The sequence below is a fragment of the Oryza brachyantha genome, chromosome 3 (assembly GCF_000231095.2).
Source record: "Oryza brachyantha chromosome 3, ObraRS2, whole genome shotgun sequence".
NCBI lineage: Eukaryota > Viridiplantae > Streptophyta > Magnoliopsida > Poales > Poaceae > Oryza > Oryza brachyantha.
The window spans coordinates 21,639,688-21,655,242 of record NC_023165.2 but is presented as its reverse complement, the minus strand read 5'-3'; the positions used below and the strand labels follow the sequence as shown (position 1 = coordinate 21,655,242).

General features: G+C 39.8%; 3 protein-coding genes and 3 non-coding genes across 7 annotated transcripts; 2 read left to right on the top strand and 4 right to left on the bottom strand.

The window, feature by feature from the left end:
* Nucleotides 1–1,031: 1,031 nt before the first annotated feature.
* Nucleotides 1,032–1,103, bottom strand: TRNAQ-CUG. The gene has a single exon. It is a non-coding gene; the product is annotated as a tRNA-Gln (tRNA).
* A 1,413-nt stretch (nucleotides 1,104–2,516) lies between these two features.
* On the top strand, nucleotides 2,517–2,589 carry TRNAR-CCU. The gene has a single exon. It is a non-coding gene; the product is annotated as a tRNA-Arg (tRNA).
* Nucleotides 2,590–4,130: 1,541 nt separating this feature from the next.
* On the bottom strand, nucleotides 4,131–4,203 carry TRNAR-CCG. Its single transcript has one exon. It is a non-coding gene; the product is annotated as a tRNA-Arg (tRNA).
* A 1,684-nt stretch (nucleotides 4,204–5,887) lies between these two features.
* Nucleotides 5,888–8,550, bottom strand: LOC102708319 (GPI mannosyltransferase 1). The gene is made up of 4 exons (XM_015834523.2): nucleotides 8,181–8,550; nucleotides 7,469–7,651; nucleotides 6,467–7,023; nucleotides 5,888–6,378 (listed from the first exon to the last, which is right to left on the bottom strand). The coding sequence occupies exons 1-4, from the start codon at nucleotides 8,455–8,457 to the stop codon at nucleotides 6,061–6,063; spliced, it is 1,335 nt and encodes a 444-aa protein (XP_015690009.2). The 5' UTR covers nucleotides 8,458–8,550; the 3' UTR covers nucleotides 5,888–6,060.
* A 173-nt stretch (nucleotides 8,551–8,723) lies between these two features.
* On the top strand, nucleotides 8,724–12,448 carry LOC102708041 (protein TRIGALACTOSYLDIACYLGLYCEROL 3, chloroplastic). Its single transcript, XM_006650331.2, has 11 exons — nucleotides 8,724–8,909; nucleotides 9,427–9,523; nucleotides 9,630–9,758; nucleotides 10,007–10,102; nucleotides 10,227–10,304; nucleotides 10,402–10,463; nucleotides 10,543–10,618; nucleotides 10,868–10,975; nucleotides 11,066–11,241; nucleotides 11,534–11,618; nucleotides 11,905–12,448. Exons 1-11 carry the CDS (start codon nucleotides 8,794–8,796, stop codon nucleotides 11,944–11,946), a joined length of 1,065 nt encoding a protein of 354 aa, XP_006650394.1. The 5' UTR covers nucleotides 8,724–8,793; the 3' UTR covers nucleotides 11,947–12,448.
* A 414-nt stretch (nucleotides 12,449–12,862) lies between these two features.
* LOC107303724 lies at nucleotides 12,863–14,909 on the bottom strand. 2 transcript variants are annotated; one of them, XM_040522236.1, is made up of 2 exons: nucleotides 14,465–14,909; nucleotides 12,863–13,503 (listed from the first exon to the last, which is right to left on the bottom strand). In XM_040522236.1, the coding sequence occupies exon 1, from the start codon at nucleotides 14,871–14,873 to the stop codon at nucleotides 14,487–14,489; it is 387 nt and encodes a 128-aa protein (XP_040378170.1). In that variant the 5' UTR covers nucleotides 14,874–14,909; the 3' UTR covers nucleotides 12,863–13,503; nucleotides 14,465–14,486. The 2 variants fall into 2 exon arrangements, with proteins under 2 accessions (XP_040378170.1, XP_040378171.1); XM_040522237.1 differs by having other exon boundaries at nucleotides 14,487–14,909.
* Nucleotides 14,910–15,555: the final 646 nt, after the last annotated feature.

The window sequence follows — 15,555 nt, the reverse complement described above, 5'->3', positions numbered from 1 at the left end:
CACCGGAGGCGAGGCGGCGGCGGCGGCTCATCTCCCGTGGCTCCGAGATGGGGCTGCTCAGCATCATCCGAGACTGCATGGCTCACCTAAAAGATTTTCCCCTGGCTTCCATTTCTTCCTTCTAAGTGAGATGTGGCAAAATGAGTTTAAGAGTGTTATTATCAACACAAAAGTAGATACAAAAGTCTCATGCTCAGTGCAGCCAAAACACTAAATACTTCAGAACAACTCCTTTGGTATTACTGCAGGTGGGGGGATTAATGAATAATATCTGTTTTGTGACTGACAGATATACATTTTGAACAAATGGGATGTCGGTGGACAGAAGACTGTCCGATCTTATTGGAGGAATTACTTTGAGCAAACTGATAGAATTACTTTGACAGTTCAGACATTAGGAGACCTGACGATTGTCGTGCTCAACTCCACAATCTCTTGAAAGGAGAGGTACTATTTCTGGGCCACAAGTGACAAGTTCCAAAATGATTGCAGCTTATTGTTGCTCCACAAACTTTTGGACTGCAGACGCGCTAAGGGTTTCTGATTATTACGTGAATGAATTAGTATATCATGTATCGATATTCTATTCCTATTATTTAGTTCCATGAGCGTCTATGCTGTACTATATCAGAAAGTGGATTGTTTGTACTCAAGGCATTTGTGCTACCCAGATTCTAATATGGATTTGTAGGGAGATTCATTTTGCTAAGATTCGCGTAGAGACCATGAATTCCTACTTTCTGTTCATGCGATTATGGCGGAGCTACATATTATGACAGACTTCGTACCCCAATTTTAACTCATCTTTTATTTTGTGCACTAAATACTCTGTCCACTCCAAACAAGATGTTTTGCAAAGGTGTGCACGTATTGCGTAGAGAAGAAACAAAGTTGAAGAGGGAAAATATTCAGGGAAAGATAAAAGAAAATGTTTAACTTGTATTGGGCAGAGAAAACAAAGAAGCTGGTGGGTGTGGGAAAAATGCCAGGAATGATAACGAACGAAGGATAAAAAAAAATAAAAAAAAGCAAGGTCCCACCGAGATTTGAACTCGGGTTACTGGATTCAGAGTCCAATGTCCTAACCGCTAGACCATGGGACCTTGGCGTTATCGCACTGTTTGTGATTTTTTTTATCAGGCATCTCACCCAGACCACGACGCCAAATGCCAAATTAAGTGCCAAAGACGCTTCCACGTACACAAAAGGAGTATCATCGGCTATGGATGCCATCTTTTGGCTTTTTCGTTGGAACAAGTCAGTAAAAAAATAATTTATGAGTTAAACTTTATATATATATATATATATATATATAAATAAATAACAAAACAAACTATGATAAAAAAAATTAAAATCAACTTTAAATTTAAGGTTGAAAATTAAAACCTTTTGACAAAATGAAAAGATAATGGCGCTCGCAGAGAAAAGGTCCAGCGCTTAGTGACGCGACGACGACACGACAAAATAAATTATCTTTTTACATTTTACTTATAATATTTGACTATTCATCATATTTAAAAAATTTACGATAAATATTGTTATTTTTATTAGATGATCATAAATTATGAATAGTGTTTTACGTGTGACTATTTTTAAAAAAATTTCCAATAAAACAGATGGTCAGACACGAAAACCAAAAATTTATCTTTTAGGAACGGAGCGAGTAGTCGTAATTTCCAAAAAAGGTTACATCACGACGAAAACACTGAAATGAGGAGTACATTTAAAAGGCCCTAGCTAGCCCCTAAACAATATTTCTATTTCAATCGTTAGGTTATGTTATAAAGATTTTTAACTTTTTTTTATAATTATTTAATGGTATAAATGATAATAACATAACCGAGTAAGATCATTGCTCAATACTGTGGGTTGCGAACCATGTGAGCTGCACATCCGGTCCCTTGCAGCCTAGACTCATCGTTCCGTTTATAACAAAGATAAACGAACCAACGTATTAGCAATTAAAAATTAATTTAAAAAAATCTAATAAATATCATTATACAGTTAATTCTAAGAAAAATATCCTCGATGAGTACGAGTTATATAAAATGTCCTTGTACAATAAATTTATCTAATAAGTGTCATCGTCGTTAGGATTTCATCAACATTTCACCATTTAAGTGCTATAATATGAACAGTATATTTAACAATAGAAATCGACACAGTATTTCTCAGACAAATTCGTTTATAAAATGACATTTTATAGAATCCGCTGTCAATAATATCATTTTTTAGACTTACACATTTGTCAATAGTATTTTTTAGATTTTTCTTAAATTAATTTATATGTAAAATTGTTAAATAGATATTCTTATCGTTCTAAAAATAAATGCTATAAAATAAACTACGATGAATACGTTCTAAAATAAACTCAAAATTAATTATGGTTTATGCTTACGTGACGTTGCTAAAACTGTGACGGCTCAGACCATACTCGATGCAAGTCGCTAATCTCAACCGTTTGCTAATTGATGATTCACGGTTATAAAGATGTATGTAATATTCAAAGACATTAAGCGCCTGTAGCTCAGTGGATAGAGCGTCTGTTTCCTAAGCAGAAGGCCGTAGGTTCGACCCCTACCTGGCGCGTTTTCCAATTTTTTCTACCATGGCCTCATACAAAATCATGATCTTTTTATTTCATACAAAATTCTAGCATGGCCTCATACAAATTTTTACCACAAAAGCAATCAATCATCCACAAACGCTTCAGACGAAAAGTCACTCGATCATCTACAAACGCCATGGCCTCATACAAATTTCTACCATAAAAGCAATCAATCATTCACAAACGCTTCAGGCGAAAAAGCAGTCAATCATCCGCAAACGCTTCAGGATATTTATAAAAAAATAATTTATAAATAAAACTTTTATATTTATTCTCGGTGGTCTAAAAACCAAAGCTGAAAAATAAACTTCATATAAAAAAATTCTCCGCCCCCCTACGACTGATGGATTAAGAGGCAGCGACGGTACTACCAACTTAGCTTCTCACCACAGTCTGTGGTAGGAGCTAGGCGAGGTCTGAGGAGGCCATGGCAGGACCACAGTCTGCGGTAGGAGCTAGGCAAGGTCTGAGGAGGCCATGGCAGGAGGAGGTTGCGGTCTCGTGAGGTGAGGTGGGGTGTTCATGTGGAGCCATGGAGAAAGGCAGAAGGTGGCAGCACAATGCTAGGAAGTGAAAGGTAGGAAAGTAAGGGGGTGTAGACTTTTTAGCCCCATGTTACATCGGATGTTTGGATACTTATTATAAATATTAAACGTAGACTAATTATAAAACTAATTATAGAAATGAGAGCTAATTTATGTGACAAATTTTTTAATCCTAATTAATCCATAATTAGGACATGTTTACTGTAGCATCATATAGGCTAATCATGGATTAAATAGGCTCAATAGATTCGTCTCGCGAATTAGTCCAAGATTAATGAGTTTTATTAATAGTCTATATTTATTTTAATAGGACAAATGACTAAAGTTTAGTCCCTTGTCCCAAAGACCCTCTAAAAAGAGAAGGTGACGGTGGCAGAGGGAACTAGGGGGCTAGGGAAAGCAGTTTTGTTGGGTTGGGGGTAGGGTAGGCACTAGGGTTTAGTTGTGTTATTCTTGTGTGTCTATATACTACTTATCTATCAATTATTTTACATTCAAAATTCTTTTCATTTTATCCATACATACTCTCAAGAGCCTATATTTTTCTTCTAACTTTAATCTCCGCTAAAAGATCTAGAAATGATTATATTTTAAAACAACCAATGTAGTATATATTATTAGGACTATTGGATCGGCCTATCGGCTAGTTTAGTTAACCGAGGTTGGTGAACGAATTAACCAAATCTATATGTAAATTTATTTTTTAACGTATGTTTGACCATTTATCTTATTCAAAAGTTATATACAAATATGCAAAAATGAGAGTCATAATTAAAATATATTTAATACTAGCAAATCCACTCATAATAAAATAAATAATTTAATTACAGAAGTTTCTTAAATAAGATTAATGGTAAAAAGAAGTCAACTGTCATAGACATGTCATCTACTACGTATTAAAATAGGAGTATTATACCGGGGAGAAATAATCAAAAAAAAAAAAGAGGAGTATTATATAGAGGAAAAATAATCAAGAGCGACCACGATGGGACTCGAACCCACAATCTCCCGCTCCGGAGGCGAGCGCCTTATCCATTAGGCCACGCGGTCGTATCTTTTGTGTGCTTTCGAATAGCAGTGATCATAATATTAATAAAAGTTTACCAGAGGCAAGCTGTGAACTCGTTTCTCGTTTATGAAATGCGCTTGAAATTGAAAGGTTAATCACCTGATCTCCAACCATAAGGCTTTGTCTGACAGACCCGAAGGCAGCAGATTCTGCTAATCATTCTCAGTTCTCACAACCAAACCATGGTGACTTGAATACTTCCTTCCGTAGTTCTCCCTCCATTTCACGATGTCTTTATCTTATCTAGATTCATATAGATACTAATAAATTTACATATATATATATATATATATATATATATATATATACACACATATATATATATATACACATATATATATACCCGTGCTTCGCAACGGGTTAAGAAAAAGAGTAAGATAAATTTTACTGTTTCCGTGCACTCAACCATGCATTGTTTTTTTAATAAATACAATTGGAACCTTTTATATATGCTACAACAATTCATCAAACTTGTCTCTTTGCAACAGTAAAGTAACCATGAATTTCTGCTCCAACGACATTATCAATGGAGGTGCGGAGATAAAGTCCGATATGGTCTCATAATCAATATATCAAAATATTTGTTTATTACCCTTTACTTTTTATCCACCTTATGCAACCAAATTTGTACTAAAGAATATTGTACATGCCGTGAGGCAATTTATTTCAAAATCTCAGACTATTCCCTACCATGACCAATATATAGTATAGCTTAGCTTTTCTTGAGATTGATCGATGTATATCTGCATGTCATTGAGCTTCTACTATGTTTATCTCTCAAACACTGGCATACTGATATGCCAACTCCTAAAATCAATTTCATCTCAATCAAAAATAAATAACTTAGGTCTTCTATTCAAGATTAACAATATATAAATCTAATCAAGAATGAAAATAACCATAACTATGTGTAAATAACAATTTTATAAACTTTCGAATGTTGATAAAACAGAAATATTGAGCTACAATTTATGAGTTTACGATGCCCTCTCAAAAAAGCCCCATGAGTAAAAATAATCCTTACACCGTAATAAAACGTAGTGAGATTCGCTCTTTAAACCTGATATGGTGGATTAGTGGTATATATGCCATTCGTTGATTATGCTCTACATGCATCATGAAATCAATAGGTCATTGTAGTATAGCGGTGAGTATCCCTGATGTCACGCTGGTGACCCGGATTCGGTTCGGGCTACGCGCATTTTTTCCATCTTTTGCGACGCGCATGGCGCAAGTGGGCCAACGGCCTGATGGCGAGGGTGGGTGGCGCAAGCGCGAGGCCGGGCACGGAAGCGACGCGTGTGGCGCGAATGGGCCGTGAGCGCGCGCTTAGAAGCAGGCCGACGGCCTGGCGCAGAAGCGGCCCACGGGGGTGACGGATGAAAAATCCTAGCAGAATCAATACCGCTTTTTATAATAGTATAGATATATTCATTAATTGATGAATTTAGACAAAACTAGAAAATCTTACAATACGAAGACTTTATGATTTTGTCTAGATTAATCCGCATATCAATGTATATATTTTATATATGTTCATATATTTATTAGTATACAAATAAATCTAGACAAGTTCAAAAAGTTTTAAAACGGAGGGAATAGTAATCAGAAATTCAAACACCCGTAGTTAACAGCCTACCGCTTATTAGCAATCGCACATTCCAATGACTAAACAATCTCACTTTAGTAACATACAGCCTAATTTTAAGTTACAGCTTACATGATGCAAATCGCATAAGATTCAGCATATCAAAGAGAGATCAGGATCCGTGTCTTCAGAAATACTCAGCTGGTAAAGTTTTTATAAAAAAAAAAGAAAGAAAGAAAAGGCTAGCACGCTATTCCTTCTTGGAATTAATCTTGCTTGCAGACTTCACGGATGGTGATGAGAAGAACGGAGTGAACCGGTGGTGCTTGATCACCATGAGCATAACAAAGACGTTTGCAGCCAGGAACACGAGACCTGCTGCCCAGAGCTGTATGAAGATGTTTCGGCCCTTGAATTCAAGCAAGTATGCCCACATCAGCCAGTGAAGTTGGGACCCCATCCACACAAGTACACAGGACAGTCCCTTCCACTTCAGATTCATGGTAGTCCAAGGGAGGATGAGCGGCAGCAGGCAAAAGAACCACACAAAATACTGCGCTGTCATCACCTGCTTGGCAGTAGACTTAACAATCAACATTCAAGGTAACAAGAGTTTTAAAAACGAGATATCTCCATGATGGTGAGACATACTATACCTTGTTAAATGCAACAAATGCAACCGTTTGGAGAAACAAGCAAAATGGAAGATCCCTAGAAAAGCGCAGAATGAGTGCCAACTGCACAATCAGCTGTGGCAGAAAAGAAGTGAGCTTATGTATACTTGAGAACCCTTGCTGATGATGCAGATATATGTGGTAGAAATATATTGAGAAGTTATGCCTCGGGTCAGTCCGAGAAAGATGGTAAAGTAGTGCTTCATTTAAGAATTCCCATCCATAAAGATAAAAGAAAACACCAGTCCAGAGAAAGAACATAGATCCTGAGAGTAATCCAAAATAGATTGTATTTCTTGTTATGAGGCTTCGCAGAAAATTCCATAAACTGGCCAACAATGGCATTGCTCCTTCCACACATGGACTGGGTTTATTACTTTGCAAATGTTGCTTAGCAGTCCACTGTGTAAGAATAGGCCTTCCAGCAGGAGCAGCATAACCCTTGCCCAGAACTATAACAAAAGGAATTGCATATATGATAGGATATATTCTGAAGTGCACAATCAGACCATACCAGAATGCTGCCTGCAATACTCTACCTACAGTAGAGAATCAAACTGTAAGATGAAACTAACCTGCACACATGAATTATTTGTACTTCACAATTTCTGATTCTATTATTGACCATAACACAGCAATATAAGTAATTTTCTCATAGCCTTATCCTATTTATTACGCAAGTACAATGAAGAGGAAAATAATCTATGAATTCTTGTGCAAAGTACCTAATAAAAATAGTACCTTAGTTTTTCTGATTTTGCTAAGACAGGCTCCCTAAACATTTAGACTATTAAAATATGCATAAATTGCATTTTATTTCCTTTTGGAATAATTATATTCCTAAGCTTGGTATGGAAGGACCAACAAACAAGCTACAAGATACACACTAGTCCGTCAAAGCATTTAAATGGTCATTACCCATAGCAATATAAAAGTAAGAAAACTGAACAGATAGAAACAAAAAAAAAAGTTCAGAGCTTACACCATTCATCAAACATATCAGAATCCAGAGTATGACAGCGCAGACTATAGGCTCACAATTTCCTCTTGTGCCAATTGTGAACGTGAAGGGATTGAATAACCAAGCTACAACAGACCAGATCCGAGTTCTCTCAGGGATTCCACGTAGTTTGAGAATGGTGTCAATGAACAAGCCAACAAGCAAATCTGCACAAAAAAAAAAGACACATGACCATCTCATATCCTCCCGAGACCAAGAAATCAACCACTTATAGATTCATTAATTTTTTTAAAAAAATCACCCTAGTTAACCTAATTGTTATTTTTAGTGATATGATCCTAAGGAAGTTTACTGCCTTATAAAGCATCTAAAATATCATTGTCATATGATCCTATCTCATTTCTAACAAGGATCATTAGTTTGGAAAGATCTGCATTCAATTCGTCCCACTACGCCAAATGCTGATAAACTTACGGCTATGGTGTCATGCTGCCACTTTAAATCTTTAACCATTCCAGTAACTGACATAAAAAAAAGGGCAAAAACAATCTAGGCACTAGAAACTTTCTGGCTTTCAGCTAGCACTACGCAATTAAACTGCAGGTGGAAGAAACACCGAGATCATTTCCAAGTTCTCAATGTTACTGAATTCAGAAATCAAACAGAAAAGGTAAATATAGTCTAGTTGTACAAACACAATATTTGCTCGCCGCGTGTGGACAGTGCACAGTTTACCTGCGGCGGAGAAGAGGAGCTTCCCCCAGGCGGGGTGCAGGAGCGAGTTGGGGAGGAGCAGGTAGGCGAGGAGCGGTGAGTATCGGTAGGTGGCGCGGGCGAAGGGGGATCCGCCCGCGGCGACGGAGGCCGCGGCGTCGGAGAAGACGAGGTAGTCGACGTCGGTGTACCTCACCTCCAGGTGCGCGTCCTGCCACTCCCCGAGCGCCAGCAGCGCGGCCCTGAGCGCGGCCGACGCCACCACCACCCGCGGGAGCGTCACGGCGGCGGCGGCCATCGCGCTCGCTCCGTCGCTCGCCGCCGGCCGGGCCAGATCGCCGTGACCGGAGGGAGATCCGAATCGCGGGAGGAGGAGGGGCAGTTTGGTAATTTACCCCCACAATCTATCAACGTGTGGGGCACCGAAACGCACGTGGGACGTTGGATCAGAATCCGACGGCTTGGTCTCTCCGCTCGCGCTGCTGCGGGTGGTGGGCCCCACGTGTCAGGCTGCACCCCTCCCTCTCTCTCCATCGTCGTGTCACCTTGCCACCGGAGGAGGAGGATTCCATCCGGTTTCCCTTTCTTTTTCCTTCACCACCGCGTGGCGCCGCCGCCGCCGAGCTCGTCGACCATGGCGTCGCCGCCCATCCCGGCGGCTCTCTGCCACCCGCATCCCCGGGCCGCCGGTCCGCGTCTCCTCCTCCGATCCTCGGGAGACCCCTGCCCGCGCTGTACCCTCCCGTTTAGGTGAAGAATAACCATTAGCCTGAATATTTCTCCCTCTCTTTTTTTCGTCTAGTTGGTTGGAGCCTCTCCTGTTACCTCGGAGTCGCGAAGATTTTTAGGAAATCCAGTTGTGGTGGTAGATCATGAGGCCGTTGTTTGTTTTGAGGGCCTGTCGATTTGCTCGTGCTGCGTAAAATAGATTCCTTGCTTCATGAACTGTTGTTCAGGGGACGATTGGGGAAAGCGATTTTGCGGTATAGTTATTTTTTACTGTTCCTGTAACCTAAGTGGTGACGTCCTTGACAAACCCCGATTAGGCTGCAATATTGCAAAGCGAGTTTGGCAACCGGTTAGATTGCTGATGCAAAAGGGGAAGAATGTGGCCATTTAGTTGTATTGAGCTGTGCTGTGCTTGTGTAGCATGTATTTCTTCATACTGTGGCATGTTCATTTCGATGTATATAGGTACATTGATCTGCAGTTATGCCTGCTAATGGGACATGGTATTCATATTCTGCTTATGTTCTTGCTTAGGCAGGTTAGGAGGAGTGTCACTAAAAAAGGGACATTCGTGCGCTGGTGCTGTATCAGCTACGAGAAGTCCTGGTTTGGGCAGTGCAGAGAATCTGCGTGAGGTGAGCTCTTGCAACGACGCCATGATCCTGATGTAGCTTAGTTGAATTTGCGGGTGTCTTGGTGTTTTGAGTTGATAAATTGTATTATGTTTTGGTCATGCTATAGAGTCCAAACTTGTCAAGGAGTTGGGGTGTGAACGGGCAGATTGATGGTGATCATGATGTTCTTATAGAATGTAGGGATGTGCACAAATCCTTTGGTAACAAGAAGGTATTGAATGGCATTAGCTTCAAGGTAAGTTCTTTTGCAAGCAATCCATTCCTGTTTCAGCTTCTCTTTGGTTTGGTTTTCTACATCTTGGGCATTATTTGAAATTAACTACTTAGGTGCTTACATGTCAACTGCATCTTCTTATGCAATGCTGCTCCCAGAGTTTTATGTACTTTACAAACATTCAAAGAAAATTGGAAGTAGAAATCGAATTGTTCCATTCTGTATTTCTGTTTCGTACTCTCCATCAACCAATCACTTATTATGTGTAGATTAGACATGGAGAAGCTGTTGGAATAATTGGTCCTTCGGGAACAGGAAAGTCAACTGTTTTGAAGGTTATGGCTGGGCTACTGGCTCCAGACAAGGTTGTTGCATTTTCTTGATTATCTTTTAAAACAACAGGCTATTAGGAGGTACCCATTTGATGTGCTGAACTGGTGATGTTTGTCTATTGTTTTTTTTAAATTTTAAATCCACAACAATGAGAAGGGTGATGTTATTATTTGCGGGAAAAAACGTCATGGGCTAGTTAGCGATGAAGACATATCTGGTGTCCGAATTGGCTTGGTATACTCCCTAATTACTTCAAATGCACCAAATGAATACCATGATAATTTTCTCATACAGATGTTCTTGGAAATTCTGACATGGACTTCCTACGCAGGTGTTTCAAAGTGCAGCTTTGTTTGATTCTCTCACAGTTCGTGAAAATGTTGGATTCCTTTTGTAAGAACATATAACCTCCTTAAGTCTATTGAGAGTAGTCTTTGTACTAATCTTGGTTTCCTCTGTCCTTTGCATTTAGATATGAAAATTCTAGCCTGCCTGAGGAGAGAATAGCTACACTAGTGACAGAAACATTGGGCGCAGTTGGCCTAAAAGTAAGTCAAATTTTTGTTATGTTCAAGTCAAAACTAAGCATAGAATAGTCCCAGATTATCGACTGGAGGCAATGTTTTATGTGATTGTATGAAGTTTCTGTAAGAGGTAATAGAAGCAAAGTTATATGTTGGATTGTTGATGTATTCTAGATTTCTGTTTTAGTTTTGATAGGACGAAAGGTTTTTTTTTTTTTGCTCATACTTGTGATTGTAACAGACTTAGAGATATTATCACCATCCATCTTGCAGGGTGTTGAAGATCGAATGCCATCTGAATTGTCTGGTGGCATGAAAAAGCGTGTAGCCCTAGCTCGTTCGATAATATATGATGATACAAAGGAAACAATAGAGCCAGAGGTGCCCAGGCTAATATCTTCACTCATTACACCTAAATTGCAAGACCAAACAACTTAGCCCTTTTCAATCTTATACTCATTTTTTTCACAGGTTCTTTTATACGATGAGCCTACTGCTGGACTTGACCCTATTGCATCCACTGTTGTTGAAGACCTTATACGTTCCGTCCATGTGACAGGGAAAGATGCTCTTGGTAAGCCTGGAAAGATAGCATCGTATGTGGTTGTCACTCATCAGCATAGCACAATAAAGAGAGCTGTTGACAGGTAATAGCAGGCATCGTTTTACTGGTGGCTTCCAGCCCTCTATTGTTCATTGCCAAGCTGAGGCTATTATGGCTGTTTTCTTATCTCATTATTGGTTTTTCAAACTCTTAAAGTGTCATTTCGTGCAAAACATTTCTACATAAAAGTTCCTCATCTAATCTTTCTAAAGCAAGATTTTTACTTTTTAATAGTTAATTCAGTTGTTTATACCCTCAAATAACTCATAAAAATCAGATAATCCAAAAAACCAAAATCTTCATCACTTTAAAACGGGCCTATATTTGACTTTCAGGTTGTTATTTCTCCATGAGGGAAAGGTAGTATGGGAAGGAATGACACAAGAATTCACTACATCAACAAATCCTATTGTACAACAGGTAATGCATTAATGCCTTAAGAGCAAGTCTGTACTACTACATATACTCGAGCTAACATGTACAATAGACTAGCCATTGTTTTTCTCCTATTTATTTCTCTCACTTACGTATTTAATGCAAATATTTTGGAGCATAAAAGCCAATACTTTTCATTTCTCGTTCTCTCTCCTCCACATAGGTTTATAGTTGTCTTACAGCATGCTAGTGTACTCGCTCAACTGAATAACCTAGAAACATACCTCTACTCGATGTTGTGCCTCACTGCATTGCCGTTTGATATTTGTAGTTTGCATCTGGTAGCCTGGATGGACCAATACGATACTTCTGAGGATTATAATCCAAGTGTTCTGAATACTCCCTGCTATACCAACATACACATCCTGCCACAGGCCACATCTACAAGAGGCATCCCAAAGCAATAGCCAATAAGACATGTGGCTTGTGTCTGGTTACCTTAGGCAAGCTGGAGGTAGACGGCATAGTTTCTGCCTTGGGCAGGTCTGGAGGTAGACGGCAGTTTCTGCCTTGGCATTATTGGGCAACTAATAGTTGTGTTGATACAAAAGAATATAACCCTTGCGATTTGTTGGACATTATCAAGTGGAATAAACAGCCAGAAGAGCTTGTAAAATGGAACGGTTCGTTGGTCGAGTTGTGTTGCCGTGTACGTGTCATAGATGATAGATCTGTATTCAATCATTGATAAAGGCTCTTCGATATATAGATCATATCTGCTAGCCAAAATTGATTGGTTGGATGACTTGTATCTGCAGGCCTGACTGCCAGTACCATAACATGGAATAAAAAGATGAGACATTGATCTTATTGAACCTGATTTGTTTGCATTGTCAGGGCCCAGGGGCGACTATAGAGAGAGTTACCTACGCTGACAGTCATGCAGCCAGAAACTACTCCCTCCATATTTCCATATTTTTTTATATGAAACATCATTAACTTTTAAATTTATATTTAACCATTCATTTTATTCAAAATTTATATTTAAACATGCAAAATTACAAGGCATACTTAAAGTTCCTATATAATAAATCATATTATAACAAAATAATTAATAATTGTATTTTTAAATAAAACAAATGATTAAACATGGAACTAAAAGTCAACTTCATCATATAAAAAAATAATATGGAGAGGGTATGGAAATATTCTTGCTCGGACTGAAAATGATGAAATTCCGATGGTGCGTAGGTGAACAAATCGTCTCAATTGGATTAGATTGACCCAACTTAAAGAATGAAATTCCATCTTATATCTGAAAACCACGTCTTGTTCACATCACAGAACTAACTGTTACAGCATAGAGCAGCTAGCACACAACATACACGATATCGAAGAAACTAGCCAGGACCCAAGAGATACCATTTATATGACATTCTCGCATTCACGAGCACATGCGAGAAGAACAGATCCAGGTTCACAGTATATCTTCTGAAATGGTTTGCAAGTACCGTTAACAAAATTGGAATAACCAGGCATAACTGCTCATTTAGAAGGAGCAGGATTGCAGGAAAACTGTATAGCTCTCAACCAATTGATGAATGTTTCCAGAGACACCACGAATCCACAATCTGACTGAGTATATAGGGGTCATACCATCCTTTTAGGAAAAGAACAAAAGAAAAGGGCAAAATACCACCAGTATTTAATCATTTAAAGGTTTATTGGCCAGAAATTCATGAATAAACCACTGCTTCCTGGGGCTCATTTTCATTTAGTCTTGATAGATGGATACCCAGTGCCAACAATTACAGGCTGGTATTCAACCAGCTCCTCCTGTAATCAAATAAAAACTGCTAGAAATAATCAGCCTGTATCCAGTCAGGGAGCGGTGGCGAGTGCTTGCTTGCAAGTAAAATCCTTGAGCACACTAAAATAAATAAAACTGTGAATTAGTGCACAGAACAAGGTAAAAGTGATCAGAATGTTCGTGTTGTGCAGGAGTTGTTACTACTATAAATCGATGATAACTTCTATTGTGAAGATGGCACACAAGTGAGTAGATCAAAGGCATAAGAAAATTTTATACTTGCAGCAGTATATTATCTAATATGTACATATTGCAACTCTACTCTTGTTTAAAATGGAAAAGTCCTTTAAAAATTATACTAGAAGCCTAGAATATTTTTTTGACTGAAAGAAGCCTAGAAGATTTTGAAATGGAGCATTTACTGATTTGGAGTCCTCAGAACACAATCTAAAAAGAGAAGCATAATTTTAGCAGATGAAATGAACATTTAGCCCAGTGATACAACACATGGTGAACTGATGTTCTTATCCAAATTTTAATTGTTTCATCTGGCAAAACTATTAATGGAAGCCTCGGAATGGAAGATGAGACAGAAAAAGTTCTGAATAAAATCTGGACCAAACTATTCTTATAATATTACTGTATGCAAAGTACAATCTCTAGCAGCACTGTACAGAAGATGACACTATGCACGCGTAGCATTGCAGCATTGATTCAATGAGAACCGAGTAAAAATCAAACCAAATGAGAGCCGCTCAGTGTTTCAAACTTATTCATCTACATTTCTGTCATAGCAATATGACTGCATACATCAACAAAGTAGTGGAGCCTTAAACTGAAAATATAGACCAAGACCTAGATATAGCTTAGCGCCTTAATGATACAGCATTTCCATCCATTATAACATAATGGTGAATTAAACCGAGCTAAAGACAAAGTGCCTAACAAGTAACAATTCATTACACGAAGCAACTGCATCCAGCTTCCTTCGTGACAGTCATGGCGGCGAGCACCGCAGCGCGCGAAAAATGGTGAGAGGATCATCGCAATCGAAGCGGGAGGGAAGGCGGAGGGTGTTCACCGTGAGGCGGCGGCGGCCCGACCTATGTCTGGCGGCGGAGGCGCTTCCGGAGCTTGCGGAGCTTGTGCTTGTTCATCTTGCGCTTGCGCTTCTTCTTCACGCTGTCCGCCCACACCTCGGCGCCTCCCCCGTTGCCGTTCGCGTCCACGCCCTCACAGCCCCGACCCACTCTCGGATCAAGCGATGGGAATATCTGGAGCCCGGGGTGGAAGGAGGAGAGGAGTTCACGGAGATTCGGCGAAGGTGGTGCTTGGGTGGGGATCGTGCCTGGGCAAGGGGGCGCGGCGGGGGCCGCGGCCGGTGCGGCGGCTTGCGACGGGAGGTGGGCGAGGAGCGGGACGGGGAGCGGCGGCTGCTTCCCGAGGCGGAGGAGCAGCCTGCGGAGCGGCGCGGCGGCGGCGGCGGCCATCGGAGATTCGCGTGGGGAAGCGGCACCGAGCAGACCAACACGGCGGCGAGGGTTTCTAAGCTTGGACGAGGCTGGGCCGGCTTGCCTATTTGGGCCGGATATTACGGCCTGTGGGCCGGATGCGACCTGCCCCGGCCCGTTTGCCACCGGAGGAGACGGAGCCACCCTATCAGGCCATGACGGCTGGGGCTGGGGCTTACCGGTTTGAGTTTAATCTCTCGCAACACTGTGCGGGAGACCTGTGGTACTCCTTCCATATGAAAATGACACCGTTAACTTTTAGAATCACGTTTGACTATTCGTCTTATTTAAAATTTATATCCAAATATGTAAAATTATAATGCATAATTAAAGTTTCTATAATAATAAATTATATTATAACAAAATAATTAATAATTATATAATTTTTTTGAATAAGACGAATGGTCAAACATGGACCTAAAAGTCAACGGCGTCATATAAAAAAATATGGAGGGAGGATTAAATTTGTCGCTCGCTCGTAAGGGTATGTATAATAATTCAGATTGTAGCTATTTATTTGGTACATAGAGTCATAGAGATAGCAAAACAAGATAGATTAACTATTGTCAACTGTTGTGTATTACTGTTGTCTATTTGGTTGTCTACAAATTTTGTAATGCATATATCTGGGTGGATATATTGGTGGATACAGAGGCCAGTA